The sequence below is a fragment of the Eublepharis macularius genome, chromosome 7 (assembly GCF_028583425.1).
Source record: "Eublepharis macularius isolate TG4126 chromosome 7, MPM_Emac_v1.0, whole genome shotgun sequence".
In the NCBI taxonomy this organism is placed as follows: domain Eukaryota; kingdom Metazoa; phylum Chordata; class Lepidosauria; order Squamata; family Eublepharidae; genus Eublepharis; species Eublepharis macularius.
The window spans coordinates 10527286-10555218 of NC_072796.1; the positions used below are offsets into that span (position 1 = coordinate 10527286).

The following is a 27933-nucleotide window of genomic DNA, read 5'->3' on the forward strand; positions in this document are numbered from 1 at the left end:
GTCTCAACCCGCCCCCCCCCCCCAGGCTCCTTCGTGCCAGAATCCTAACCATCCAGATCCTAAAGGAGGGAATTTTCCCTATAACTAACCCTTCCAACCTTAAGACATGCCACTTTGGCCAATGCCCTTGTCTATGTCAGCTGATACTGATGAATTTCTAATAATTTTAACTCATACATTGGAGTGTGTGCACTGGAGTACTATGGGGATCTAACTGCCAGAATGTGACACCTGCTTTCTTCCACACACACAAAAAATCAATGGATGGTCTGCAATCAAAAACAACAGTGTTATGCAGCAAGCAGCAGGAATTTAAGCCAGCTCATTCAAAGTGCCACAATGCCAAAGGACACACAGAAATCTATGGCAAAACAAGAAAATAAAATGGGGAAAGGAAGACCTGTAAGGACCGACACACAAGAAGAAAGCATTAATTATACAGTAAACTAGTATGCAGTCTTCATCTGGAACACAAAACTACCTTGGTACAATACAGGCCAGGAGTACAAGCATCTTTACTTTTTCAAAGGTGCTAAAACAGACGAAATTTCCCCAGGGTTACACCCTTGCATGTTTATTTGGCACAAGCTGTTGTAAGCAATTCTTTACTGTAACTGATGCAAACAAACAAACAAACAAACAATATGGCACAGATAACACATCGACAGGAGGGTAAACAACAACACAAAACATAAACCCCAAGGAGAGAACAACAGAATGTAAACATCTTGTGCTATCTCTGGCAACTGGAAAATGTCTTTTTTTTAAAAAAAAAGCATCTGGATTCAGCAGTAGCATATGAGGTTTCTCCAGTTCACCAGATGTTCTAAACATGCCGTCATCAACACGTCTAGGAGAAGAAAGAACAAAGACTTCACGCTTCATCTGGAGAAATGTTGCTGGGGCGGAAGTCCCAGGACGCGGAAGACTTCACTCCATTGCGCATGCTGCCTCATCACATAAAACTCAAGTGCTGAACCCAATAAACACAGCTTTCAGCACATCAGGATCAACCAGGTCTCAGGAAGTCAAGAAACATCTTTTTCCAGAGTCCCTGTGGGCGACCACAAATAAAATAAATCTGGGCCAGTTCATCTGCTGTAAAATTCTTCTGGAACTGGTGAGCGTTTTTTAACCCTTTTTGAAAATAACTTAAACCAACCCACATCACTGCCTCCTCCCTTCCCAAGAAGTCCCTTACATTTTCTGTTTGTAAGAAGCACTTTCCTGTCGAACCTGTCCCATCACCACTTCCGTCTGCAGCTGCTGGCATTTGTAATCCATTCTAGTGCGCGACACGCACGGTTTTTTCAGAAAGCACCACACAACAGCTGCTAAGGCAACCAAAGAGAGCGCGGTGCTGACGATGATGGCAACCAGGGTGCCTGGGCTGCGACGGTCCCTTGGTGGCCCAGAAGTGATGACAGGTGTTTGGGTGGGGCGAAGAGTCTCGTCCCCAGAGCCCTCGTCCAGGGGCCCCGTGGTAGCCCCCTCGCATCTTTGCCCCGGGGGGCAAAAGCATTCATAGCCACCAAACCAATTGCGGCAGGCCCAGTCGCAATACCCTTCCTCGCACTCGTTGATGTCCCTGCAAATCTTTGCTCCGTCCTCGTTCTCGTGGATGATGTAGCCTTCGGGACAATAGCAGCTCTTCGGGGTGTGCGGGTCGCACTGGGCGGGGCATTCCGAGCTGTTGCAGAACCTGACACAAAGCTGAGGGTCTTTGGGGTCCGGAGCAAAGCCCTCGAAACAGGCGCACCGCGAAGTCCCGTCGACGACGACGCATTCGTGCTGGCAGGACAGGTGAAAGCAGAGCGCCTCGTTCCTGAGGCATCGCCCGTCCACCAAGGTGTAGCCCGCAAAGCAGCGGCAACGGAAGCCCCCCGCGGTGTTGAGGCACTCCTGCTCGCAAGGGCCCGGGTGGGCCGCGCAGTCGTCGACGTCCAGGCAGCTGCGCCCGTCCGCGTCCAGCTCGTAACCCTCCTGGCACATGCAGAGACCGTGGTCCCCTTGCGGCACGCACTGGTGCTGGCAGCGCAGCTCGGCGCACGGAGAGAGGCAGCCGCGGCCGTCGGGGCGCAAGGCGGTGCCCTCGGAGCAGGTGCAGAAGGGGCGCCCTAGCTCGTCCTCCTGGCACTGCCCCTCGCAGCCGCCGCGCTCCAGCTGGCAGTGCCAGGCGCCCGGCGCAGCCGCGCCCCACCCCGCGGAGCCGTTGGCGCGCGCTTGGCACTCCAGGGGCGCGTCCAGGCCGGGCACCTCCGCCGTCGTGCCCGGGGGAAAGGCCGACAGGTCGCCGTCGCGGACGCCGAAGGGGGTGGTGTAGGAGGCGGCCGTGCCCGGCGGCAGGGCCAGCGGCCCGCAGGTCCCGCCGGGATAGCTGTACTCGCAGAGGAAGCCGGTGGCGGCCGCCTGGCAGGCGCGATCCTCCCAGCGCAGAGCCGCGTTCACCACCACGCAGCGCGGCCCGCAGCCCCCCGCCGCCGGCCAGCCGCCGGCCCAGGCCTCGTAGTCGGTGCGCTCGTCTCCCGCCACCCACTGGAAGCCGCGCAGCGCCCGGCCCGGCTCCACGCAGCGGCCCTCGGGCAGGCGCAAGCCCAACCACACGCCGCCCGCCCGCCCGCGCCGCAGCAGCTCGATGGCCTCGGCCGCCACCGTCGAGCGCGCCCGCATCAGGCGTCCGCCGCTGGCCTGGCAGGCGCTCTCGGCCTCGGGGAAGCTCCGCGCCTCCCAAAACAAGCCGAAGCAGGAGGAGTCTAGGCACTGCGCGCTGGAGGACGCGGGCGGCGTCGTCGAAGGAGGCAGCCCCGCGCCCTGCGCCGGACCCACTGCCGCCAGCGCCAGCAGCAGCAGCTCGAGCGGCCCCATGGCCGAGCGCGGCTGAAGAGGCGAGCCGGTCCTCCTCCTCCTCCTCCTCCGCCGCCGCCGCCGCCGCCGCCCTGGCCAGAGACTGGCCTTTCCCTTTCGGGCAACGCGCGGCCCTTATAACCGCCTCCTCCCGCGGCGGAGGGGCAGGGCGCCGGTACTCGGGGGAAGGGAAGGGAAACGCAGCTCCGCCCGGGAAGGGACCCTCCCGGGAACGAAGGGGGTCTGTCGGGCAAAAAAAGGGTGGGCCTCCTTGCCGGCTGAGTCAAGGGAAGGGAAGGGAAGGGAGGGCCGCTCGGCGCCTGCAACGATGCGCCCCGCCCTCCCCTCCGCCTCGAAAGAGCAGAGAGTTGCTTTTCCTCTCCGCTTTGCCGAGGGTCCCCAAGGCTGGGCTGGGACGGGACATTCCTGGAGATTTGGGCGGTGGTGCCTGGAAGGCTGGAATTGCCGGGGAAACTCCCACTCTTGTGGCTTTCCGGAAGCCCTGGAAGGCCGAACTAACCAGGAGGGCCTTCTACGCCGCTTGTAGGGCTATCATAAGAAACAGCTCCGAGAGAGACCTTTGGAAGGGTCCGGGAGAGGCGACTAGGCCATTGCGTACGGTCTAGATATGCGTCTACTGGGTAGTTCGGCCTAGGTGTCATGTTAATTACGCTTTAATTCAGAAAAATTCCATCTGTGTTGTGTTGGGCTTTATGCTGCTTTTCAAATTTGAGGTTGCCATACCCATTGTATAGTTTCATTGAATGTCCACCGTTGATCACACTGCATTTTTGCTGTGAATGTCCTCGCTACTGATTATATTGGATTCCCTTGCAGTATGTAATCCGCCTCGGATATCCGTGAAAAAGGCGGACTAGATATAATATGAACAACAATAACAACAGGTTATCGTGCCACGGCGTTCACTCTCCAAAGGATTGCCAAACGTTGTCTCCGCCGCGGGCCGCCAGGGGCCGGGTCAAGCACCCGCCGAGAGCCGCGCTGCGCTTGGGGCGTGCTCTGCCGCGAGCCCGAGGCCCGCAGAACCTGCTTCCCTCCAGGCACGAGGGCCGGGCCGAGCCCGGGCGTGAGGCCAATGGAATCGGCCGGGGAACCGCCTTGAGCTGTTCATTTCCCTCCCACCCGGCTCGGCAGGAACAAGAAGGCAATCGCCCAGCCGGGGAAGCCGGGAGGGATCCGCCGGCAGGCGCCCCGGGGCGGCACGTGCAGCTTCGGGCGGCTGCGGAAAAGCCGAGGGAGGGTTCCGGGTGGGGCTTGCAAACGGAGCCCGCCGGGAGAGTCTGGCGCTGGAGGGAGGAAGGGCAACTCGATCTCCCGGGCCGGGCCGGGAGGAGGAGGAGGCGGCCGCGACAAACGCGTGCGCGCTCAACGCGCGTGAACGTTAAGTCTCAAACGCGTGTTCCTCGCCATGTGTGTTTGCACGTTAGAAATCGCTGCTTGATTACAGCTTTGCTCAGAGATAAAACATTGTCTGCTTTTATGGCTAACTGGAAACCCCTTATTGATTTTCTGCTGAAAATGATTTGATGATTTGTGGTTTTGATTTTTAAGAAGATAGATCTGGGAAAAAATAAATAGAAGGGGGGCAGTAGTGGAAAAGGAAATTTTGCAGAGATAAAAATTTAAAGTATGGTGTTTGCTAAAATAAGTGTTGTAGAGAAAATTGGAAAATGAAATGTGTATTGTTTTATTTCTAATTTCAGTCTTTTTTCTATGCTTTTACTATTTCTTTCCTTTTTATTGGGCTTTTAACTCTATTAAGAAAAGGAAAAAAATCATGAAAAGGAAATTGCTGCTTCACAAGTTCCCTCTCCACAACGTCTTGCAAAAAGTTTGCCTCCTGCTGCTTTATGCGGCTTTGCATTGCACTGTGGTATAAGATACCCACGGTTTTTTTCCCCTGGTGGGTGCACACGTGCTTTGTTTACAGAAGTCTCTTAACCTGGGAGAGAATCGTCAGAACTGGGAAGCTGAGAGCTGCTAAGGCAGAGGGCAAGACTCTTTTGAACTGCAAGGTTATTTTACTTACAGTGGTTAAGTGGTTGGGTTGCCAACCAGCACTCTGCTGGTTCAAATTCCACCAATAGAACAACTGCCCGTGTGACAAAAATGTCTCCCTCTTTGTTTTGTTTTATTCTACACAATTATACAATTTAATAAAGAACTACACCCATTGTAACAGTCATGGAAAAAATATTATTACAGGCGTCATATATGTTCAGAATCAATATAAAGTGTCCAGTGCTTTAAGTGCTCTGTTGATATTGTAATAGATATTAAAGTGCAAATGCTTCCTAGCACCATACAAACACTAGTCTTTTTGTCCAGGAACAAGCTCGCCGAATATTCCAACTGTAATCAGGTGTAGTCTTAAAGTTGTTCCAACAAACTGTGTGAATCACAGATTACAAGTAAACCTTTGTAGTATTCTTTTGGTGTACATAGGTAATACTGTGACATCAATTCTCTAATGGATGGTCCAGATGGTGGTAATTGGAAAATTGATTGGTGTGAAGGGGAGCTGTATGAACTCCTGATGACTGTGTTCTTTGAGAAAGAATTTTTGGAAACGGATTTATTTTGGATCTGGACCATCCGTTAGAGAATTGATGTCACAGTATTACCTATGTACACCAAAAGAATACTACAAAGGTTTACTTGTAATCTGTGATTCACAGTTTGTTGGAACAACTTTAAGACTACACCTGATTACAGTTGGAATATTCGGCGAGCTTGTTCCTGGACAAAAAGACTAGTGTTTGTATGGTGCTAGGAAGCATTTGCACTTTAATATCTATTACAATATCAACAGAGCACTTAAAGCACTGGACACTTTATATTGATTCTGAACATATATGACGCCTGTAATAATATTTTTTCCATGACTGTTACAATGGGTGTAGTTCTTTATTAAATTGTATAATTGTGTAGAATAAAACAAAACAAAGAGGGAGACATTTTTGTCACACGGGCAGTTGTTCTATTGATGCTACATATTACCGTGTTGCTCTATATTTGTACGGTTCGAATTCCACAGCTGCCATGAACTCTGCAGATGGCCTGTGGTCAGTCATTCCTCTAAGCCCCAACTCCCCAGCTGGGGATAATAACACTGACTTGTTCAGGCTCTGAGTGGGGCACTAATCAGTCTAGAAGAGTGGTATATAAGCGCTGTTGTTGTTGTTACACTTTCTATCTATCTTTTCCTTTGCGTTTTGGTGTCTCGTTTTTAAAAGCTGTGCCACTTTCTGCCCTACAGGTAATCCTTTCCTTGCTCCGACTAGTTGTGGCTTCTGAACTGAGGGTGTTATGAACTGACCGTACAGTTTCCTTTCCTAATGTCCAGATGGGTCTGCTTCTACTTCTTACATCATAGCTGCAGGGCCAAACACAAGGAACGTCGGCTTTCCTGGTAGGCAGCAGTGGCTGTTCCTGAGGCAGCGATAAAATAGCTTCTGCTGTTGAGGAGCAAAGAGGAAGTTGTGGAGACCCGAAAACCGCCAGCTCAGCACTGTTGCCATGCACGGCTGCCAAGCGGTCTGCAAGGCCCAGCGCAGGCTGAGACATTACCTAGAACATTATTTATTTAAAGCAGTTCTATGCCGCTTCTTCCGAGTCCTAGTTATTAACTTCATCTGTATCCCACCGTTTATATCCCACAGCATTGTCAGCAGCCCCTGAGCTCCTCTGCCACCTTGTGAAGCCCCAGTGAAGATACCAAGTCCCACTCAGTCACCAAGGGAAGCTTTTTATGAGACCAGCAAACTCTCTTCTAAGTTATTGGTGATGGAGAGTGCCCTCAAGTCACAGCTGGCTTATGGCAACCGCTGGTGGGGTTTTCATGGCAAGAAACTAACAGAGGCAGTTTGCCATTGCCTGCCTCTGCAACCCTGGTCTTCGTTGGAGGTCTCCAATCCAATTACTAACCAAGGCTGACCCTGCTTAGCTTCCGAGATCTCATGATATGTGGTAGTGGAGGAAAGTGCCATCAAGTCATAGCTGACTTATGGCAATCTCTGGCAGGGTTCTCAAGGCAGAAACTGTTAAGGGAAAAGGCCCTCCTCCGAAGGGAAAAAAATAAGATTCTTCAATGGTATACTACTAAATATTTTTGTATATTTTTAAAAAAATGTTATATAAAATGCAAAGTGCTGAAATGTGCAATGTAATAATTAGTGACCAAGAGAACCTATAAATATAATAATGTAGTCTTATATCAGAAAACTATGTAACAATCCTTCCTGTCATCACGTACACTCAATGTTATAATATTACAATGAAACATGTAGTCCACAACTTGCTTTCCTCGGATCCCGTTTCTTTCAGTGGGTGAGATGTGACCCGAAACAGAATAGAAAGGGCAGAATAGAAGGGAGGGGGAGAAAAACAGAGAAAAGAAGAAAGAGGGTGACAGAGAAAAATATTCAAGTGGAGATGTTCCACCTTTGGGACATTCAGTTATAACTTCTGAAAGGCACAGTTGCTCTTGCTGTTGGTGTGCATGTGTGAGGTCACACTAAATGTGGTCAATACCAAATCAATGAGTGGCCAGTCCGGAAGGTGTATTTACAGTCACACTTCATGGTGCATGCATGATTTTGGACAGAGATTTACTAACCAGCATCTAGGCTGCCTTTCACCTTGTCCATCACTCCTTTGGTATTGAACCATCAAATATCTCCTGCTTATTTTAAAAAAATCTTCACGGACTCTTGGGTATGCTCTATTTAGCTCTGCTCTTCTTGGAACAGAAAGCCGTTTTGGATGCAGAATTAGGAAATGGTCCGATTTTGGCTTAAGGAACAGTTGAAACTCTCCTATTTTCAATCGGAGAGACAGTCTTCCACCCTGCTTTCCCACTGTGCCTGCAGACAGGATTTAATTTTTTATTTTATTATTTATTATTTTATTATTTGTTCTATCGCATTCTTTTCTCAAATAAACTCAAGGCAGTACATGGCAGTTCCCGCCTTTTCCATTTTATTCTCCCAGCAGCCCTGAGAGGCAGAGTATGATGAGAAAGACCACGCCATCCTAAGAACGCTTTCCTGGGAGTTAGCCCCTGTCAGTCCCTGGCAGTTAGATCCCCCAAGTTCTCCCCAGTTAACACACAGGTGTTCCAGTTGAAGTAACTTTATTAGAGATCCATTCAGTTCAAGGTGCTCAGACAGTGGAAAGATGAACTTATCTGTGGTTCTCAAGAAGGATACATTTTGAGCCAGTTTCAGCTGGCAGTCAAGGACACTGGCTCAGCGGAAGAGAAAGCGAAAGTAAACATTTGCGAGATAACCTACTAGCATTGCAGCAATACAGAACTTCCCATACTCTCAGAGACCAGAGGCAGAGCCCATATACATTCATGGCAGATATGCAGGAGGCATATATGACAGCCCCATTCAATAGACTTGAATACGATTCTGTGAAGTCCTGCTTAGAATTGCCCCAGAGTGACAGACCTAAGGTCACCTGGTGCGTTTTCAAGATGGATGGGAATTTGGAGTTGGTTTTCCCAGGCAAAGTTCAACCTCAGTCGCTATCATACCAGTGCATGGACTCATATAATTACATGGGACTTAAGGATTAAATCACGAATGCATTTCAGAAACAAAATACACTCTGGCAACAGGAGTTGCTAGTTGGAGTTCCATGTTCAGTTTTGAATAACATTCCAGACAGGGATTCAGAGAAGAGCAACAACCGGATAAGAATACAGAGTAGTTAAGAGTGCTGGACTAGGATCTGAGTGTTGATATCTAAGTGTCAAAAGCCAGTGTGCAGAGGCTTTAGATCAGAACGATCAGTATGACAGGTAGACACATCAGGTGACAGAGAGTCAGATGGTTAACTTAAGAGTCAGGAGACCATGAAGTGAATGACTCAGCTAAACTCATGCATGTATCTGATTGGGTGTCTACATATATATATAGCTACTATGTACAGTATGGTAGGGGCTTCTTGCAAGTCCAGGTGTAGGCGAAGCACTTTGTCTCTCTGGACTGTAAACTTGTATATATTGCTCTTTATCCACCTATAAATAAATTGTATTATACACCTTTACTAAACAAACAAGGTGTGGACTCTTTGTGGATCCTCCTTAAGCTGGTGCAGTCACGCTGAATACACACTATTCAACACTGAGAGACCCAGGTTCGAATCCCCACTCTGGTATTGAATCTTGCTGGGTCACCTGGGGCCAGTTACATACTCTCAGCCTAGCCTACCTGACAGGGTTGTTGTAAGGATAAACTGGAGGACAAGAGAAAAACATAAGCCACTTTCGGTCCACATTGGGAGGGGGGAAGGTGGGTTATAAATGAAGTGGCATGGATAACCTAGCAAAGCATTGTAGTCTAGCAGTAAGACTAGGGCTGTAGACTAAATGCAGGCCTGTTAGCCCCAACTCTTCTGAGGCAGCTGCTCTTTGCTTGTCACTTACTGCTTTCTGTCCCCTTGTCCAGCTCTCAGGCTTCCTTAGGAGAACTTCCTGCCCTGGAGTGCAGGCCAGAGCGCATGCTGGAGCACAGCTTGCCATCTTTTGCACCCAGAGCTTACCCAGAGCTTCCTGGGACTGCTACGCACTACAGATGAAGCCTCTGCCAGGTGCTTCGCTGGCACTTTCTTCTCCCCCCTCTGCTCCACAGTAATTAAATTGCGCTCCCTGCCATCAACTTTTTCTAGGCTGTGTTTTCATAGGTAGGAGTTCCTTGGGATTTGAAAAATTAATTTAGGGGTTCCTCCATGGAAAAAAGGCTGCGAAGCACTAACTTATGGAAATGCTGTACAACAACTGGCTTGCCTTCCTGGTAGTTTCAGGTGGCTGGCTGGGTTGGTTTGCAGTAGAAGAGCAAGATTGGGGTCCAGGAGCACCTTAAAGACCAATAAGATTTCCAGGACACGACCTTTCAAAGTGCCCTTCTTCAGCTTCATACCCTAGAAATCCTGTTGGTCATTAAGGCACTACTGGACCCCGATCTTGCTCTACTGATGCTATAAGTTCTTACAAACATGTCGGAACCCTTTGCTCATTTCCAGCCACCTTGTCCTGCGAGGTGTGTCACCCTTGCCCTCAGTTGCCTCTTGTGCAAGATGGTGTCTGTGTGTTTTATTTTCCAAGACTCTCCTTGGTACCCCTGTGATTCAACAGAATTCAGTGTTCTGAGGGTTGCTGCCTCTAGGGGATGGCTGTGCTTCAGAGCTGCCTGCGTCAGCCAGTGGAGGTTTGGCAAGAAAGTCGGTGGTGAGTCCCAAAGGCAGCAGATGTGTTTTAGGTCTGGAGTGACTCATCAAAGAGGCCACGGGGACTGCTAAGGAGTGAAATTTAACACTCCTCCCAAAACACAAGCTAGCAACCAACAGCAGACAGAAGAACTGGCGTCTGGCCAGGATGGCTTTTCTTCTCCCAGCAAAGTCCGGCTAAATAAAATGTTGAACAATCAGATGGCATATTTTGATCTCTTCTCAGGCAACTTTGCCTTAAACGGGAGGGAGCAGTTCCAAGCTAGACTCTCCCAAGGAAGGGGAGGGCGCTACTTTGAAACTGTGGCTTATAGCCATCCCATCCACCATCCACAAAAGTGATTGGAACTGGAAAAGAAATGTGTTTCCCCCAAATTATCCACTTTTATCTGTCCTAGTTTGCAGAGAGCAGTGAGGAAGATAACCAGAGACAGACCGTAACTGCATATCCTCTGGAATGTTCACAGGAAAGGCAAAATGTCTGAGCAAGCATTCACCATTCCAATGATGCAAAGCTCTCCTTTGGTCCTTGGGATGTATCGGCCCCCTTCTTCCCAATTTTCCTTCCTCCCCACTGGCCATGATCCTTTCCCATTTTGACTGGCTTTTCTACAAAGCACAGAATATTTACAGACGGTTCACACTTTTGGGGACTCTGCACACGTTAAGCAGAAAATTTGCTATGGAGAGAGCTTACCAGCGGTTGCTGTGAAGGAAGAATTGTGTGTCCAAATAGTTTCAACCCAGCCCTTCTGTCATTTTCAAAAGTTCATATTTCACAGGAAGGGACAGGGCTTCAGAGGGCAGCAAAGGATTGCAAGAATCTTACTCAGTTCTTTTGAAGAGCTATACTGCACAATATTGTTATTTCTTTGTCATTACTCCGAATACTGAAGTTGATGCACTGGATAATTAGGGTCTTTAACAACAATTTAGTGTTTGTTTATTTGCTTTATTTATCCTCATTTTGTCTCTCTAGTGGGGATCCAAAGTTGCTTACATTGTTCTCCCTTTCTCCATTTTATCCTCACAACAACCATGTAAGGTAGAGAGTATCTGACCGGCCCAAGGTCACCCAGCAAACTTCCATGGCAGAGGGGGGATTAGAACCTACGTCTGACACTCTAACCATTGCACTACACTGACTTTTAATTTGCTAACTCCATACTTAGCAATTACACTATAACAGTCACAGAGCAATCCAATGCAGAGTTGCTCCAGTCTAAATCCATTGAAATCCATGGACTTAGACTGGAGGAACTCTGCATAGGATCACACTGTACATATCTTCTAGTCACTGCTGGCGCCAGGGTCTCTGGCGCCTGCGGCAACCCCCCCCCCCCATGCGCGGGTGCCACGGACTGTGCGATGACATTGCACGATGATGTCATTGCGCAGCGCAAGCTGGGGCATTCGCTGGTGGATGGCTGGGGTGGCAGGCAGAGGCTGCTCTGCGCTCTGCACGCCGCCCCAGCAGCAGCTCGTGGCTGCTGCGCCCGGTTGGGGGTATGTTGCAGCGGCAGCTGCATGGGGCTGGCTGGCTGCAGCAGCTGCGGGCCAGCCATGCCAGCTCTGCAGCGCGCGCCTCTGCCCCCTACACCCCCTCCGGCGCCTCGCACCTGAGGCCACCACCTACCTGGCCTCTATGGGCACGCAGGCCCTGCTTATAGTGGCATGCCCTGAGTGGATAAAGAAAGCCACATGATATGGGTCTCTCAAACCAATAGGGGTCTCTACCTACTGGATGTTCCCCAGAAAGACAAAAATATGTAATTTTATTAATCAATCAATAGAAAATTAGGAAAACAGCCTGATGAGGACAAGTATGCCCCAGGGGGGAAAAGAATGCAAACTTTTTCACCTTAGCTGCCATCACAGCCTTTCGAGTCCCTCTGGACCACTTGGAGTGTGACGTTAATAAGTAGAGGAAGTTTAGAATGGAGTTCCCTTCCAAAAGTCTGAAAACCACTGCCTTTAATCGGTTGATTGGTTGGTGTCTGGAACTGCCAGAGACACACATCAGGTGCTCTGGAACAAGAGAGTGACAAAGCTGTGCTGGTTTGATGCGGGGATGTTGCTATGGAAGAAATAAAGAACTCGGTGGCTGTTTGTGATGTAGCTGGGAGCAGGGCTGGAGCAGGTGGAAACGTTCAGGATAAAAACATTGGTTCTGAGTGCCATCTCCAGACACATTTATGTTGGACTGATGCTTATGTCAGAACTGTGGCTAGATAATGTCCTTACTCCAGACTACCTCCTGCAATCAGCTTAAATGGAGAGAAGGATGCCAGTCACATGGAGTGGAGTCTGCTTATTGGTCCATCCAGGTCAGTATTGTCTTCTCTGATGGGCAGCAGCTCTCCTGGGTCTCAGGTGAAGGTCTTTCATAGCACCTACTTCCCAAAAAGGAGAAGCTGAGGATTGAACCTGTGCCCTTCAACCTGCAAAGCAGATACTCTGCCATTGAGCCACTGTCATGCAGCTAGCATGCTAGAAAGTTCAAACCTTTAAGCAAGTAGTAGCCTAGAAACTTGTACTTTTTCCATTCAGCTATATAACAAGCTTCACATTAATTGTATCATGCATTTCAAATTTTTGGATAGCTTTGCATGCATTTGCTCAGGAACTCCAGGTCTGCACTGTTACCTCCATATTGCTGATGGGCATGCTTAAGGCCATCAAGTTTGTGGCTGAAGTTAGATTTGAATGAGGGAGGGAGTCCTGGGCTTATCGCTCACAATCTTAACTACTAAGCTACTGGCTTCATTTCTGCTGTGAAACTCTTTGAATGCCCATAAATCTTTCTTTCAATTTATTCTAATTGGGCATGGAGCACTAAAGTGAACTGGACAACACTGGGGCATTTCCTCTCTTCAAAGTGTGTGTCTTATGTGCCGTCAAGTCGCCTGTGACCTATAGTGACCTTATGAAGGAAAGACCTTCAAAACTTCCTGCCATTAACAGACTTGCTCAGATCTTGCAAACTGGAGGACATGCCTTCTTTTATTGGGTCCAGCCATCTCGTTTTAGGTCTTCTTCTTTTCCTACTGCCTTCCACTTTTCTGAGCATTATTGACTTTTCCAGAGAATTTTGTCTTTTTATGATGTGACCAAAGCATGATAGCCCCAATTTTGTCATTTTAGCTTCTAGTGAGAATTCAGGCTTGATTTGATCCAGTACCTACTTATTTGTCTTTATGACTGTCCATGGTATCTGCAAAACACTTCTCCAACACCACATTTCAAATGAATAAATTTTTTTTCCTGTCAGTTTTCTTCACCGTCCAGCTTCCACATTCATACATAGTAAATGGGGAATATCATAGTCTTCAGAGACAGCAGTCTTTTTGGAATTACATTTTACGTATTTTTAAAGGCATGATAGTTTAAAGATGTTTTATGTAATATACATTTAAGTGGTTTTTCACTGCCTTGAGAACTGGCAAGGTATATATCATCATCAACAACAAGAGGGGATCCCCCGGACAAGTCAGACACTATCTATATACAAACCCGGGGGAAAAAATACAATATCAAGGTTTTATAAATAATTTTTATCAGTTTTTCTAAATGTGCAAAGTGCAAAGGCAATTATGGTGCAATTAAATACAACGAGACAAAGTTATAACATTCAACAGGTAAAGTCAAAAGTCCATGTAATAAAAGTCCAACTGGTGAAAACCATACAAATTCCAATTTTTCTTTCCTTGACAGATTCAGTGGCATGGGCCATCACGATGTCTAGAAGAACTAGAGCTGAACGTTCTTTTAAACATACAGCTGACGGGTTTTTGCTAGCAGATTTCAAATTCCTGTTTTGTATGGTTTTCACCAGTTGTACTTTTATTACATGGACTTTTGACTTTACCTGTTGAATGTTATAACTTTTTCTCATTGTATTTAATTGCACAATAATTGCCTTTGCACTTTGCACATTTAGAAAAACTGATAAAAAATATTTATAAAACCTTGATATTGTATTTTCCCCCCGGGTTTGTATATAGATAAGGTATATATACATAAGGTATATATACATATACATTAACATGGAATCACGGGGTAAAAGAAATTCTATTCCCCTCCTGCCAGCTTCTGCTTGCCCCCTTCCCTCCTGTCTCCTCCCCTTTCCCCTCCCCCTCTGCCTGTTTCCCTCTCTCCATCTCCCCCATCTCTCCCACTTCCCCAATTTCTCCTTCCCTCCCCCTCTCCAGCTCTCCTCCCCCATTTGGCTCTGTCTGCTGCTCCCATATCAGTGCCCTACACTTCTGCTGGATTCCCCCCCTCTCTCCCTCTCTCCCTCTCTCCCTCTCTCTCTCTCTCTCACACACACACATATACATGGGCAATTCTCCAAAGCAGAGGAAAAGAGCAAGAGTCCAGTAGCACCTATAAGACTAACAAAATTAGTGGTAGGGAGAGGTATGAGCTTTCTCAAACCACAGCTCACTTCTTCAGATTCAGCTAGAATGTGAGTCCATCTGTTGTTACATCTTGGAGCATGGAGTGATTACGGAAGCCGAATGATAATAGCTGATGAATGACAAAGGCAGGTGTGATTGAATAGGGTGGGGTATGCAGAAGGGTGGTGGGTGTGGAGAAATCAGCATTGGCAATGAGACAGGAAGCCAGTGTCATGATTCAGTCCAGGTGGATGCATTGTCTTGAGCTTCGTTATCTCTAATCTCCCTTTGCAATTCCTCTGCAGGAAATTCCTCAAGGCTATGCATCCACCTGGACGGAATCGTGTTTGGTACACCCAGCTAAAGATCTCATGATCTCCTGATCTAAAAGCAGAAATTCAGGCTAGAAGATTGGCATCCCTGAGGGAGTTTTGGCATCTTGCAAGGAAAAGCCCAGCCCCTTTCCTAAAATATGCAAGAGGCAGAACCAGACATTACAGTCAAGCAGTTTTCCTGTTATTGGTGGAGAAGACATTTCATCTCGGGAGCAGTGATTTGGTGATGCATTTCTCAGGCACTGGGTGTGAATGATCCAGAATTTATACCCTTATACGGCATAAGATGCCATTGGTGCGTTAACTGTGTGGTGCGTTAACATTATGTACAGGCTGGGTCTGGATCTGATGACACACACATGAGTTGTGGGTTCTCAACTTCTGAGTGTGTGTGTGCAATTAGGATCAGGGGTGTGGCGCATGTGGAAAAGAGGCCTCTCCCTCCGGCCCCATTTCCTCATTTGAAACCATCCCCAGGGGAAACACTATTGGACCTACTGAGGAAACCCACATATACCCCAGATAACACACGGAAGGCAACCTGCACCTGGCCTGTGTGATCTGGAACTTGTGAAGAGGTGAGTTCAGTTCACAAGTCTGTCTGACCCACTACAATTTATAGCTCTCCAAGATCACAGAGGCCAGCTTCCTGAGCTCCTGTCCCTGGGCGCCAGAGGGAAGGGGTGCCAGGTGCACCAAAAGACACTTATCAGGGCAAGCAGCAGCCCAGAGAGGTGCCCCTGACCCCAGCACAGCCACCAGGGTTGCACTTCATGCCATGCCATGCCCGTCTTTCCCCTGGAAGAAGGAAGGAAGGAATCGCGGGCTGGAGCCACCTCTGCAGTACAAAACATCTCGCCTGGCCTGCCTTCCCCACCAGCCCACATCCACAAATGTCAGAGGGAGGAAGCAGAGGCAGTTGCCAACTCCACCACCACCCCGCCCCCGCCCCCCCCCCCACTTGAGCCAGTGCTGTTCTGTGGCCATCCCACACAAATGAGGGCAGCCAGGTGACAAAGTGGCATGAAGTGGCCTTAGCAGCAGGAGCAGAGCTTGGGGGCTTGCACGTGCTCTCCCACTGAGCTACAACCTCGTTGAGGCCCCATAGGTTCTTGGCCTTAGACGACATGTTTGGAAAGGTAGCAGTGGGGAATAATCAGGATACCAGCCCTTTCTCTACCTCTTCCCCCTACGTTAGGGTTCCTGACCTCCAAGTGGTGGTGGCTGGAGATCTCCAAGGATTGCAACTGATCTCCAGGCAACAGAGATCAGTTCCCTTGGAGAAAATGGATATCTTGGAAGGTGCCATTATACCCAGCTGAGGTCCTGTCAATCTCCCAACTGCACCCTCCCCGAACTCCTCCCCACAAATCTCCAGGAATTTCCCAACCTGGAGCTGTTAACCTTACCCTGTGTTGATGGCTGTACCACTACCATGTATGGTTGCTGATCCTCTGCCTGCAACCCCTAGGAAATTTCTCAGGCAGCAAGGCCTGGGAAGGTCATGGCTGACCTGGAAGTGATGTCACTTCCAGATGATGCTCAAAGAACCCCACTGCCCAATTTCTATGGTAAAAAGCATAGAGATCAGGGAGATCTCTAGAGCGTAACTTGAATGTTACATCTCTTCCAGAACAGATGCTATTTCTCCTCTCCTTCTTCTCTGTGTCATAGAATCACAGAATCACAGAGTTGGAAGGGGCCATACAGACCATCTAGTCCAACCCCCTGCCCAGTGCAGGATCAGCCTAAAGCATCCCTGACAAATATTCATCCAGTCTCTTCTTGAAAACTGCCAGTGAAGGGGAGCTCACCACCTCCCTAGGCAGCTGATTCCACCTTTGAACTACTCTGACCGTGAAAAAGTTTTCCCTAATGTCCAGCCAGTGTCAATATCAGTGGTGACAGAAATGTGAATGTAGCAGCAGGTGACCACCCACTGGGAGTGGATGCTCGGTAAGCCTACTGCTACAGAATTGCACAAATACACTATTTCTATGATATGGGAGTGTTTACAGAAAATGGAAGCAGAAGGGGATGGTATGGCAATGCTATACCATATAGCTTTAAGCACCATATTGATGGGGCTGGTTCAACTGGACTGGTTGAAAAGAGATAAGCAGTGTAGCTAAGCAAATCTCCTTGGGGCACCATGTTCTGTAACACTGGCACAACTACCCAAAGGACCCCGCTCCTTGTGATAACTATGCATCCATAAATGATAGTCTCTTAAACTAGACCTCACTGGCATTTCTAGAAGCATAGGGGAGCAGGGGGGTCATGCCTATGGGCCTGCACATGGAGCACCTACAGCGCAAAAAATATGTTTTCATATATGATACATTTTCAACATTAGCCAGATAAGCAAATGAACGTGCCACCATGATTAAAGTCTTTGCTTATCAATCTTATATGCTTTGCCTTTTGTTATACACAAATATGTGTAATTGTGTATAACACTTTCATGTGCATGTTGACCCACATATTTAAGAACATCTGCATTTAAGCTATAAATGAGAGAGTTGCTACATTTCCTGTGCCTTTGCAAAAGCGAAGACTTTTTTTTTCTCCAGCTATTGTACATAAAGAAGGCAAGGAAACCCTTAAAGACATTCAGGCTGCTAAGAAGCCGTACTTTTCCTTCCTGCTTTCTTGATTTTACAATAGGTCCATCGGAGAAGGAAAGCAGCAGGAAAATGCAAAGTAAGGGAAAGGATGTAGCCGATGGCCCAGAACTGACCGTGTTATGTAAATACGCTTTCAGCAACTTGGGGCTTGGTTAACTCATGGATTTAATCTATCCCGTGTTCATCGATTTTATACCCTCTTGACTGCAGAGAAAACAATTAAGTGTGAGCTTATTTTTCTTCCATTAAAAACAGCAGCACTGCAAATACTAAACTTTTGACTAGATCTGTCCAATCTGTATAATAAGCTCCAGGATTTGATTTATTTACTTCATTTATACCCCTTCTTTGTCCTCAATGGGGACCCAAAGTGGCTTACATTGTTCTCCTCTCCTCCATTTTGTCGTCACAGCATCACCCCTGCGAGGTAGGTTAGGCTGAGCATCTGTGACTGGCCCAAGGCCACCCAGCCAGATTCCATGGCCGAGGGGGAATTTGAACCAGGGTCGCCAGATCCTACTCTGACACGCTAAGCAGTACTGGCTCAAAGATATTAAAGACAGTACAGTCGATACACTCCCAGGTGAATACTCCATCCTTGGACAATGCATATTCTGGCAGACATGCTCCAGCAAGCATGTCGGCCAGCAGCACGCAGACCATTTTGCCAGGTCAACCAAGGAGCATGGGAGAAGGTGAAAGCCATGGTTTATGCCCCCTCATTGCCTCACAGACTTGTGTAGCGCCTAGCTGGGTCTCAGCTAAAGTCCCTAAGATGTTGGCAGTAACTCTGAAATTCAACCTGCACAGAAAACACCATCTGAGGTATGAGGAGGACCAAAGGGGGGGGGGTTCCTTTAGTCTGGCCCCCTGTATCTGCAGGCCCAGTTCATGGCCCAAGAGTCACAAGCAGGCTCCTGGGACACCAAACTGGTCAGGCATGGCCTGTGCCTGCCATCGTCTCCCAGACCCAAGCCACTGTTGGCCAGTCTGGATCCAAGGTAGACTGCAGAGGTACAGGGGGGATGCAGGAGGAAGGCACCGGGGGAGGGCAAACGCCTTGAGCTGGCCCTGCGTGGCTGGCCACTGCCAGAAGCCAGGCCAGTCCACAACTGCTGCCACTGCTGGGAAGGGCTGCCAACCTCCGGTTAAGACTTGGGAGTTCTCCTGGAATTACAGCTGATTTCCAGGCCACCTGGATCATTTTCCCTGGGTCGCTTTGGAGCATGGGCTCTATGGTGTCACATCTCCGCTGAGCTCCTTCCACAGGCACTCCCTCTAAATCTCCAGGAATTTTCCAAGCCAACGTTGGCAACCTTCCTTCCAGGACAGCAAGAATAGCAGTAGAGGGAGGAAATGAAGGGGAGTAGAGGGAAAGGAAAGAAAGAAAAGAAGGGAGGGACAACAAACAAACAAACAAACAAACAAACGGCATTCGTTCATTCATTGAGTGCCCCCTTGATTTTTGTTGCCCAAATGGTCTGTACAAAATAGGTTTTGGGGGATTCATTTATACAACCTAAGTGCATGCCTATTTCAGAATAAGAAACCCAACACATTTCCATAACCAAAAATGGTAAAACGTTTTTAAAGTTTATGTCATATTGTCAAGAGAACAGTTAAAAACGTCTCAAAAGCTACATGAATTCAAAATATTCTTTTATGCTGATTGGCAGCAGGGGGGGAGTATCACACAAGCGGGCTGCTTAAAAGATTGGTGATATTATAACCATTTATCAAAGACGATAAACTGTGTGAAAGTTTCTGAAGACCTTATGAACATGTCTGTGCTTCTCTCCGAAGTTGTTGGCTAACATTCTGGTCCAAAAGAAAGATCACCCATTGCCAAAACCACAGTCCATTGGTAACCTCGTAATATCTCACTCCCAACAGGTACGCCCAACCTCAGTCTCCCTGTCCAGTTCTGAGAGGTGATGACTGGGTGGTTATCAGGCATTCAGAGTAGTGTGCAGGCATATGCCCGTTTCACTGGGAGAGGCCTGGTAGGATTCCACAGCCCCACCGCATGTTCAGTATTAGCATTTTGCAAACTGCACACAGGGACCTTGAAATTCAGGTATGTTTAAGGAATGACACTGTGCAGGGTTGCCAACAGCCAGTTTACCCATCAGCATGGGGCTGCCAATCTCCTAGAATTACAACTGATCTCCAGACTACTGAAATCAGTTCCCCTAGAGAAAATGGCTGCTTTGAAGGTTGGTTTTCACCAGACAGTCTGGGTTTTTTAAAAGTCTGTCTGGGGAAAACGTACTTGAAATACTGGCCAACTTGCCACTGCTGGGTGAGTGAGCGGCCTGCCCCCCCCCCTCCTCCTGCATGCTGCTGTTGGGGGAATGAGTGGCTAGCCCGACCTCTTGCGCACCACCACTGTTGGGGCAGAGGGCGGCCAGCCCTGTCTTCAAAGTGATTATGCTTGAATGAGGACAAAAACTGACTTTGAAAAGTGCCTGTGGGCTAGCACCAAGGTCATCACCCACACACCTCCTTCCTGCAATTCTCAAAGCAAATTGTAACTTTTAAAAGTTTGTCATTTTTAAAATGGAAAAGGTGGACACGTACTGAAGCATACATGTAGTACTTAGTTTTTTAAAAGATACACATTTTACTTGATAAAAAAAGTAAAGGAAGAAAAGGAGAAGGCCAGTAACATTTTATTTGCTGTTCAGTGTGTCTGTACTCCAAGTTAAAAACCCACTTTAGACTTTAAGTAGAAAATCCATTGGGACTGCTTTTAAATCCATTGGGTCTGTGTGTCTGTCTTCGGCACAATCTGAGTAATTTGTCTTGTCCAGTATGATGTTAAAAATTCCAGAGATATGTTTTTCTCAGGTTGCTTCCGCGCAGAGACTTTTCACTGCTTTGCTGTCCAAACTGGAGCGATTCTTTCTGGAGTGCCATGCTCTAACCAGTCTTTCCCTGTCTCAATATGTGCATTTCCCAGACCTGTTTTGCTATGACCTTTTGGGGAAGAGCTCAATCCAAATGCCCTATCCTTCCTTCCGGGCAGAAAGATGTGCATTTTCCAAGGCCCTGCATCCACCAGGGCCATTTTCTTTCCATCAGCCCCTCACAGCCATCATTTTGCTTACTGTGCTACCAGCTTTTTGAAGGCCTCAAAAAAATTACTGTAGTGTTGTAATGCTATAGCACTATAATGTGATAATACTATAGCAATGAGTGATTCCAGAAAAAATGCACTTTGGTGGCATGGCAGGAGAAAGTGCAGGGAAATGGCAACTGATGAGAGGAAAATGCACAGACAGTTCCCGAGTGGACACTTCGTTACCAATCCAAATGCATCGACAGCAACAATAAGTACAAAATGGAGAACCCTTGCTATGTGGACGCAGCCTCAGTTTAATTTTGAGACAACTTCCCCTTCCTTCCCTCTCCCTTGCCTGCTTTAGAGCAAAAATACTTCCCTTATGTATAGATTACATATACTCATTGCTTCTTGCCCTGGCCTCCCCCTGATCTGGCACCCAAGAGTAATTGTCAGCTGCACTCTTAACTTCATTTTTGGTTTTCTTGAGCTTCATTTTCCTGTAGGTGACCAAGATTAGCACACAAGCCAGCAGTAACAAAATAGCTGCAACACCACCAACCGTGTAATACAGGAATCGCTTGGAGCTGCCTGCGTTCTTTTCTGCGCTGGCCTCTCCAGCCTGGACTTTGACATCTGCCGGCCTGCTGAGCAGCCCTGGCTGAAAAGTGGTACCTTGCGACACAGAGACTCTTTCTGATTCAGCTTGGATTGGAGAGTCGGACGGCAGCCTGAGTGGGTCTGAACCGGGACGGACGCCTGTTGGACTCCCCACTTCTCCCTGGGTCGGTGGGGAGGAAGTGCTGCCGGTGGCGTCCGAAACGCAAGAGATCCCATTGGGCTCCAGTCTCCAACCTGGCCTGCAAAAGCATTGATAACTACCTGGGAGGTTTTTGCACATCTGCTCACAAGGCTCTTCCTGGCACTCATCCACATCTAGACAAGAAGCACTATTGATGCCCTCCAGCTGATAGCCAGGCTCACAGGAGCAGAGGAAGGAGCCGTGAGTGTTTGCGCAAAGCTGGGCACATGGGGTGTCTCTGGCACATTCGTCAATGTCCTGGCATGTTTGCCCATCAGCCTCAGCCAGTTTATAGCCCAGGTTACAGAGGCATTTAAAGCTGCCCCCAGTGTTAATGCAGATCTGCTTGCAAGGGCTTTGTAGGGCACTGCATTCATCCACATCCACACAGTTCCGGCCATCTGCAGCCAGCGCATAACCCGGAGAGCAAAGACAGTCAAAGCCACCGGTACGTGGCACACACTGTCCCTGGCATGGGTTGGAGCTGCAGTAGTCCACAGTGATGCAGGATAGACGGTCCCCTCCAAGCTGGTATCCTGAGTAGCAGGCACACTGGAAGAGGCCCCCACCCAGCTCCAAGCACTGGTGCTCACAGCCTCCGTTGCTGTAGCTGCAGCCGTGGCTGGGCGAAGCACACAGTGGGCCTTGCCCGCTCCATTCAAAGGTGTTGCTATTTGCTTGCATCCTACACATAAGGAATGTGTCGGCCACCTCTGCCCCTTGTGGTCCACATGCCACGTCAGCTGAGGAGCCAAAAGGCACAGCTAGCAGGGGAGTAGTGACTACACCAAAGGGAGTGGTGTACTTGACAGCGCCCGGCCCAGCCAAGGCAAGTGGACGGCACATCCCCGGGAAGTTGAACTTGCACAAGTAGCCAGGCCCCCCCTGAACGGACCGGCTGCAGTGGCCATCTGCCCAGGCCAGGCCCTCGGGCAAGAAGGGAGACCCCTGGAGGGTCACACATCGATGAGCTGTGCATGTTTCCCGGGGCTCTTGGACCCAGTTCGAGTACTCAGTCTCTGGCTCTCCTGCCACCCAGCTGAAGCCCTTCAGCGGCTGATGCTTCTGGTAGCATTTGCCCTTCTCCCGCTGGAGCCCAATCCACAGTCTTACCTCCACCTCTGAGCTGGCTTCCAGCCTAGGCATCGCAGTCAGCAGTTGCCTGACCAGCAGGGCCTCCTCTGGACTTTTCAGCGTTGCCAGGTTGCCCCCGTCGTTTTGACACTTCTTCTGGGCCTCCATCCAGCTGAACTTTTCCCAGTGCAGTGTGTAGCAAGTGGATCCAGAACACAGAGCCTCAGTTGCCTGGCCTGGCTGGACTGCCAGCCCTGACAGCAACCCATGCCAGAAGATCTGGAGAAGAATCGCCATCTTGACCGAGAAAAGGAGCGGCGCGCAGAGGGCTCTTCCCATGACAAGCCTCAAGTTGCACTAAGAAGTCTTGTGTGGGAGATGCTAAGACAATGGAGGGCAGACTGTTTGCATCTCATATCCCTCCAGCCTAGCGGTTGGGCCCATATGTATCCTGTGTTGTTGGGGCTCTTATTTATCACCGGAGACTACAGTTTCCTGACAGCAGTATTATTGTTAACGGCAGCTCTTGTGATCCTGCTTTTACCCATAATTGCTGAGAACGTCTCTCTTTTTATACCCCCTTTACGCTTTTTTATTTTTAACTTCGTCCTTTTCCTTTTCCTTCATATGAGTATCTTGCCAGACTTCTCCTTTTCTTTCCTTTTTTGTTCAGTAATCAAACATTATGAAGCTTCTAAAAAACCCAAATAGGGCTTTCCAGTTGTCAAGAAGGTGCTGGAATTTTTTTGTTTTTTAGAGAAGGGAAGAGTCACATGATTTGGAGAGGTTGTCACACAGTTTTGCATTTTTTTGCTCAAAGGAAAAACACAGCATGGCTTCTTCACAAGATTAATCTCATATTTTGATGATCTTGAAATAGCCACAGGAGCTCTTAAATAGAAACTAGGTCATGGGAATGTCTAAACTTTAAAGTCATTGAGCCAAGTTTTCAAAGCACTTTAAATCAATCAGTACATGACGTAAAGTCCTGATTCAGCTTAAGCCAATAGGCCTAAATTCTTGTTGAGTCTAACAGGTTTAGGATTTCACCCTATAATAGCTATAAGCAGTTTTCAAAGCATGAAACTGGTTTAGTAAAGCCAGGTATGAATTAGCTTCTGACTTTTAGGGACTGTATTTTACCTACTCTTCATACCTAATCCCGGACCATTCCTCAGAAGATATGATTAATAGATCCAAAAAAATGGAGCTAGGGGTACATGGGGGGATTTCTTTACAAACCTGAAGGAAGTCTCAGGTTTGTAGAAAAATCTGGAAAAAAATTGGGTGATTAAAGCTCCCCAAAATAATACAAACAATGTCTGTAGCTTTAAGAAAGGAATGCCCGCTGAGGCATCAGTGGTCATTGAGGAGGTTGCTAGGCAACCATAGCAATATGGCTGAATCTTCCAAGCCTTGGTTTTTGTAACTTGGAGGCCAAACAGCCCTGGAAAATATCTTGTTCCTAACCACCACAGACTCACAAACCACACAACTAGAGTTGCCAGCTCCAGGTTGGAAAATTTCACAAGATTTTGGGGGTGGAGCCTGGAGAGGGCAGGGTTTGTGGAGGGACCTCAGCAGGGTATAATGCCATGGAGTCTACTCCCAAAGCAACCATTTTCTCTGGGGAGCTGTGCTCCCCAGAGCAGTGCCTGCCAGTGGTGGGCGAACTCCCGGGGAGTTGTCCTTCGCCTGCCAATCTGCCCAGTGATCAGCAGGAGGGGGCATGGTCCTGGAGGCTGCATGCCACCATCAGGCACCTCAGGAGCTCATACTGTGCATGCTCTCCTAACTGGCGTGGCAATGTCACTTCCAGAAATGATGTCATTCCGCTGTCCGCGGGAGCATTTCTGTGCTTCGTTTGGGGCTGATTTGAGCCCCAAGCAGGCTGAATTGGCCCCGTGCAGAGCACTTCTGGAAGTGATGTCATCACACCAGCTCCTGAGCATGCACACGTGAAAGAAGACCTCGTGCTCCGCAGAAAGTAAGTGCCAGGTACTCCCCCCTCCTGACAGGAGGTGAGGGGCACCTGGCAGCCCTACCCATGCTCGCTATTTTGGAAAACAGCTTGAGCGGGGGGGGGCACCAGGAGCCCTTTCCACTGTGGCGTTCTGAGGCCGTTTGGGCTCTCCTTTATTTTTTAATAGCCATTCCCCACAACTGCTGTGTGGCTGCGGGGAACCAGAATTCTCCCCGACCCAACTCTTTTAAAACCTGCACATCTAAAGAGATCCTCCGTGGAAGAGCATTTCCTTGTCAGGCAGAAGGTCCCAAGTTCAGCCCCCAGCATCTCCAGCGAAAGGACCAGTTACAGGTCGGGTTGCCAGGTCCCCCTACCCTCCCACCAGAAGGGAGGGACCTGGCACCTACTTTGTGCCAGCAGTGAGGTCCTCTTTGCACATACGCTTTGCACGTGTGCATTCTGGCACCTGCGCGATGACATCACCACCAGAAGTGACGTCATCGCACCAGTCACAAGAGCGCTCCCGCACTCTGTGTGGGGCTGATTCAGTTCGTTTGAGGCCCAAATTGGCTGCAAACAAAGCACAAAAATGTTCCTGCAGCCGGCACAATGATGTCACTTCTGGAAGTAACATTGCTGCGACTGTTGGAAGCACGCACAGCACACGTTCCTTAGGTGCCTGCTGGTGGGGGGTAATCTCCAGAAGCTTGCCAGCTCCCACCAACCACTGGTGGGTCCAGGGGCGGTGCAAGGGTCTGCCACGCTTGCAGCCAGTCGGCCGGGCGCCCCCCGCACGCATGAGCGCGCATAAGCACGCGCGCGCACCAGCCTACATGATGACATCACGCATGACGTCGGAGCGCACGCACCGCCGCTGGCCTGATTGCTGCGGCGGGTGGCCTCCGAGCTCTCCCGCTCAGTTGCCTGCACCACCGCAGATGCCTGCCCGCGGTGGCTGCGCCTGGCCGGGGGCTTGTGCTGGCGGCGGCAGCGGTGCAGGGTGGGAGGGATAGGAGGCTGGTGCTTTGTGGCGCGCACTCCCACCCGCCGCACCTCCTCCGGCGCTCCCTCTGGCACCCCGCGCCTGCGGCCACTGCCTACCTGGCCTTAATAGGTGCGCCGGCCCTGGGTGGGTCAGCGGGCAAGGTGGCAAACCCCTGGGAGTTTGTCCACCACCGGCAGGCACCTGGACACCTACCCCGGGTGCAGGGAAGAGAGGAAGCCAGCGTTCCTCATATGCCGGTCTGGTAACTGCCCTACCCCCCTAGACAAAAAAATCTATCATGCTGCTCTAGGATTCAGCAGAAACTTTATATTACCAGAGAGTTTCCACTGAATCTTAGAACAGCATGTCACCACTTCTGGGATGGCCACAGAAGTGCCAGCTGCTGGCTGCCGGCCCTTCCCCCCATGTTGGCAGCAAGGCACCTGAGTGGCAACTGAGGCCTGCTCTCCTAGCCTGCCTTCCTCCGTCACTGGGATTGGCGGCAGCAGGCCCTGATGCCTCACACCTGTCTGCAGGGCCAGGCCAGCCCCTCAGCACACTGGAATCAGCTGCAGCAACAGGCAGCCCTTGGCCAGGGTCACTAGAGCCCAGTGAGGGAAAGCAAGAGGGCTGCCTGATGAGTGGAGGTGGCTTGGAAGATCTCTCCCCCCTTGCCCTTCTTTTCTCTTCCAGGGACGGAAGGGAAGCCCAGCTGCTCAACGGCAGATCCCAGCAACCACCTTTTCCCGGCTGATGGTTAGAAGCAAGCATCAGTTTATTAGTCTCGAATGATGCCTCTCTGGAAGATTCAACACAAACTCCTCAAAAGTCCTCATCACCAGTATTGATGATCTCCCTCAAGTTTAGAAGCCGGAAACCATAAAACTTTTAAGTCTATAAAATAAAGCCAGCATAAACTGCTGTAGATCCAGAGGAGTTAGTCTGTAGTAGCAAAATCAAAAAGAGTCCAGTAGCACCTTTAAGACTAACCAATTTTATTTTATGGCACCACAATATGCTAACATATTCATGGCGAACTTGGAGCAACGCTTCCTCAGCTCCCATCCACTGGAACCACTACTATACTTAAGATTCCTGGATGACATCTTCATCATTTGGACCCATGGGAAGGAAGCCCTTGAGAGATTTCATCAGGACTTCAATAACTTTCACCCTACTATCAACCTAAGCCTGGACCACTCTACACAACAGGTACACTTCCTGGACACCACTGTACAACTACATAATGGACGAATAAATACCACCTTATACCGGAAACCAACAGACCGATACTCATATCTACATGCCTCCAGCTTCCACCCTAAACATACCACTCGGTCTATTGTCTACAGCCAAGCCTTACGTTACAACCGTATCTGCTCCGATGCTCTCGACCGAGACTCACACTTAAGAGATTTACAACAAGCATTTTTGAGACTACAGTACCCACCAAATGAAGTGAAGAAACAAATCAACAGGGCCAGACTAGTACCCAGAAACAGTCTGCTCCAGGACATACCTAAAGGAACTAACAACAGAACACCACTGGTTGTCACCTATAGCTCCCAGCTCAAACCCATCCAACGTATCATCAGGGAGCTACAACCCATCCTGGAAAATGATACCTCTCTCTCAGAAGTCCTGGGTGGAAGACCTTTCCTTGCCTACAGACAGCCCCCCAATCTTAAACGACTTCTCACTTACAATCATAAATCGGCCAGCAGGATCACCAGCACAAGTACCAGGCCCTGCAACAGACCCAGATGCCAGCTCTGCCCCTATATCTACCCAGGGAATACAATTACAGGACCCAATGGCATCAACTACACTGTCTCTGGCTCTTACAGCTGCTCATCCTCCAATCTGATATATGCCCTCATGTGCCAACAATGTCCTTCTGCTCTGTACATTGGACAAACCAGCCAACCTCTACGCAAAAGAATAAATGGACACAAATCTGACATTAGAAATGGAAACGTCCAAAAACCAGTGGGAGAACACTTCAATCTACCAGGACATTCCACCAAAGACTTAAAAGTCGCTGTGGTTCAACAGAAACCCTTCAAAAACAAAATCCAACGGGAGGCTGCTGAATTGGAATTCATATGCAAATTTGACTCTGTCAAGCTGGGACTGAATAGAGACTATGAATGGTTATCACATTATCACAGGTAACAGATTTCCTTTACAGAGGCGTGGTCTGGGGGAGCCCATAGACGCCTGGTGTGGGCTTTGTTTGTCAATTATCTCAGCCTGAGTGCGTGTGGGCTTTCGGGGACCACAGTTCTCTTTGTCAGATGCAGCTGGCAGGGAGAGCTGTGGTTATCGAGGGCTTATACTACATAGGAATTGTATACCTTCACTGCAGCAAACTGACTCCACACCAAAAGGAGATGTTTACATTTACAAGCAAAGGAATGTTTTGATTGCCTTCACACTAATTGCATTCTGTCCCCTTGTGATATATGTCCCGTTCTTTCCCCTCCCCTCCTCTTCTGTATTTGACCAGTTCGGATCAGGCATCTGATGAAGAGAACTTGATTCTCGAAAGCTTATGCTACAATAAAATAAAATTGGTT

General features: G+C 48.9%; 2 protein-coding genes across 2 annotated transcripts; both read right to left on the reverse strand.

The window, feature by feature from the left end:
- Nucleotides 1–544: 544 nt before the first annotated feature.
- On the reverse strand, nt 545–2897 carry THBD (thrombomodulin). Its single transcript, XM_054985717.1, has one exon. The coding sequence runs from the start codon at nt 2863–2865 to the stop codon at nt 1198–1200; it is 1668 nt and encodes a 555-aa protein (XP_054841692.1). The 5' UTR covers nt 2866–2897; the 3' UTR covers nt 545–1197.
- Nucleotides 2898–20119: 17222 nt separating this feature from the next.
- Nucleotides 20120–22904, reverse strand: CD93 (CD93 molecule). Its single transcript, XM_054986081.1, has one exon. It carries the CDS (start codon nt 22740–22742, stop codon nt 20919–20921), a length of 1824 nt encoding a protein of 607 aa, XP_054842056.1. The 5' UTR covers nt 22743–22904; the 3' UTR covers nt 20120–20918.
- Nucleotides 22905–27933: the final 5029 nt, after the last annotated feature.

Coding starts and splice junctions, on each gene's coding strand:
- THBD (XM_054985717.1), bottom strand. CDS start 2,865: ATGGGGCCGCTCGAGCTGCTGCTGCTGGCGCTGGCGGCAGTGGGTCCG.
- CD93 (XM_054986081.1), bottom strand. CDS start 22,742: ATGGGAAGAGCCCTCTGCGCGCCGCTCCTTTTCTCGGTCAAGATGGCG.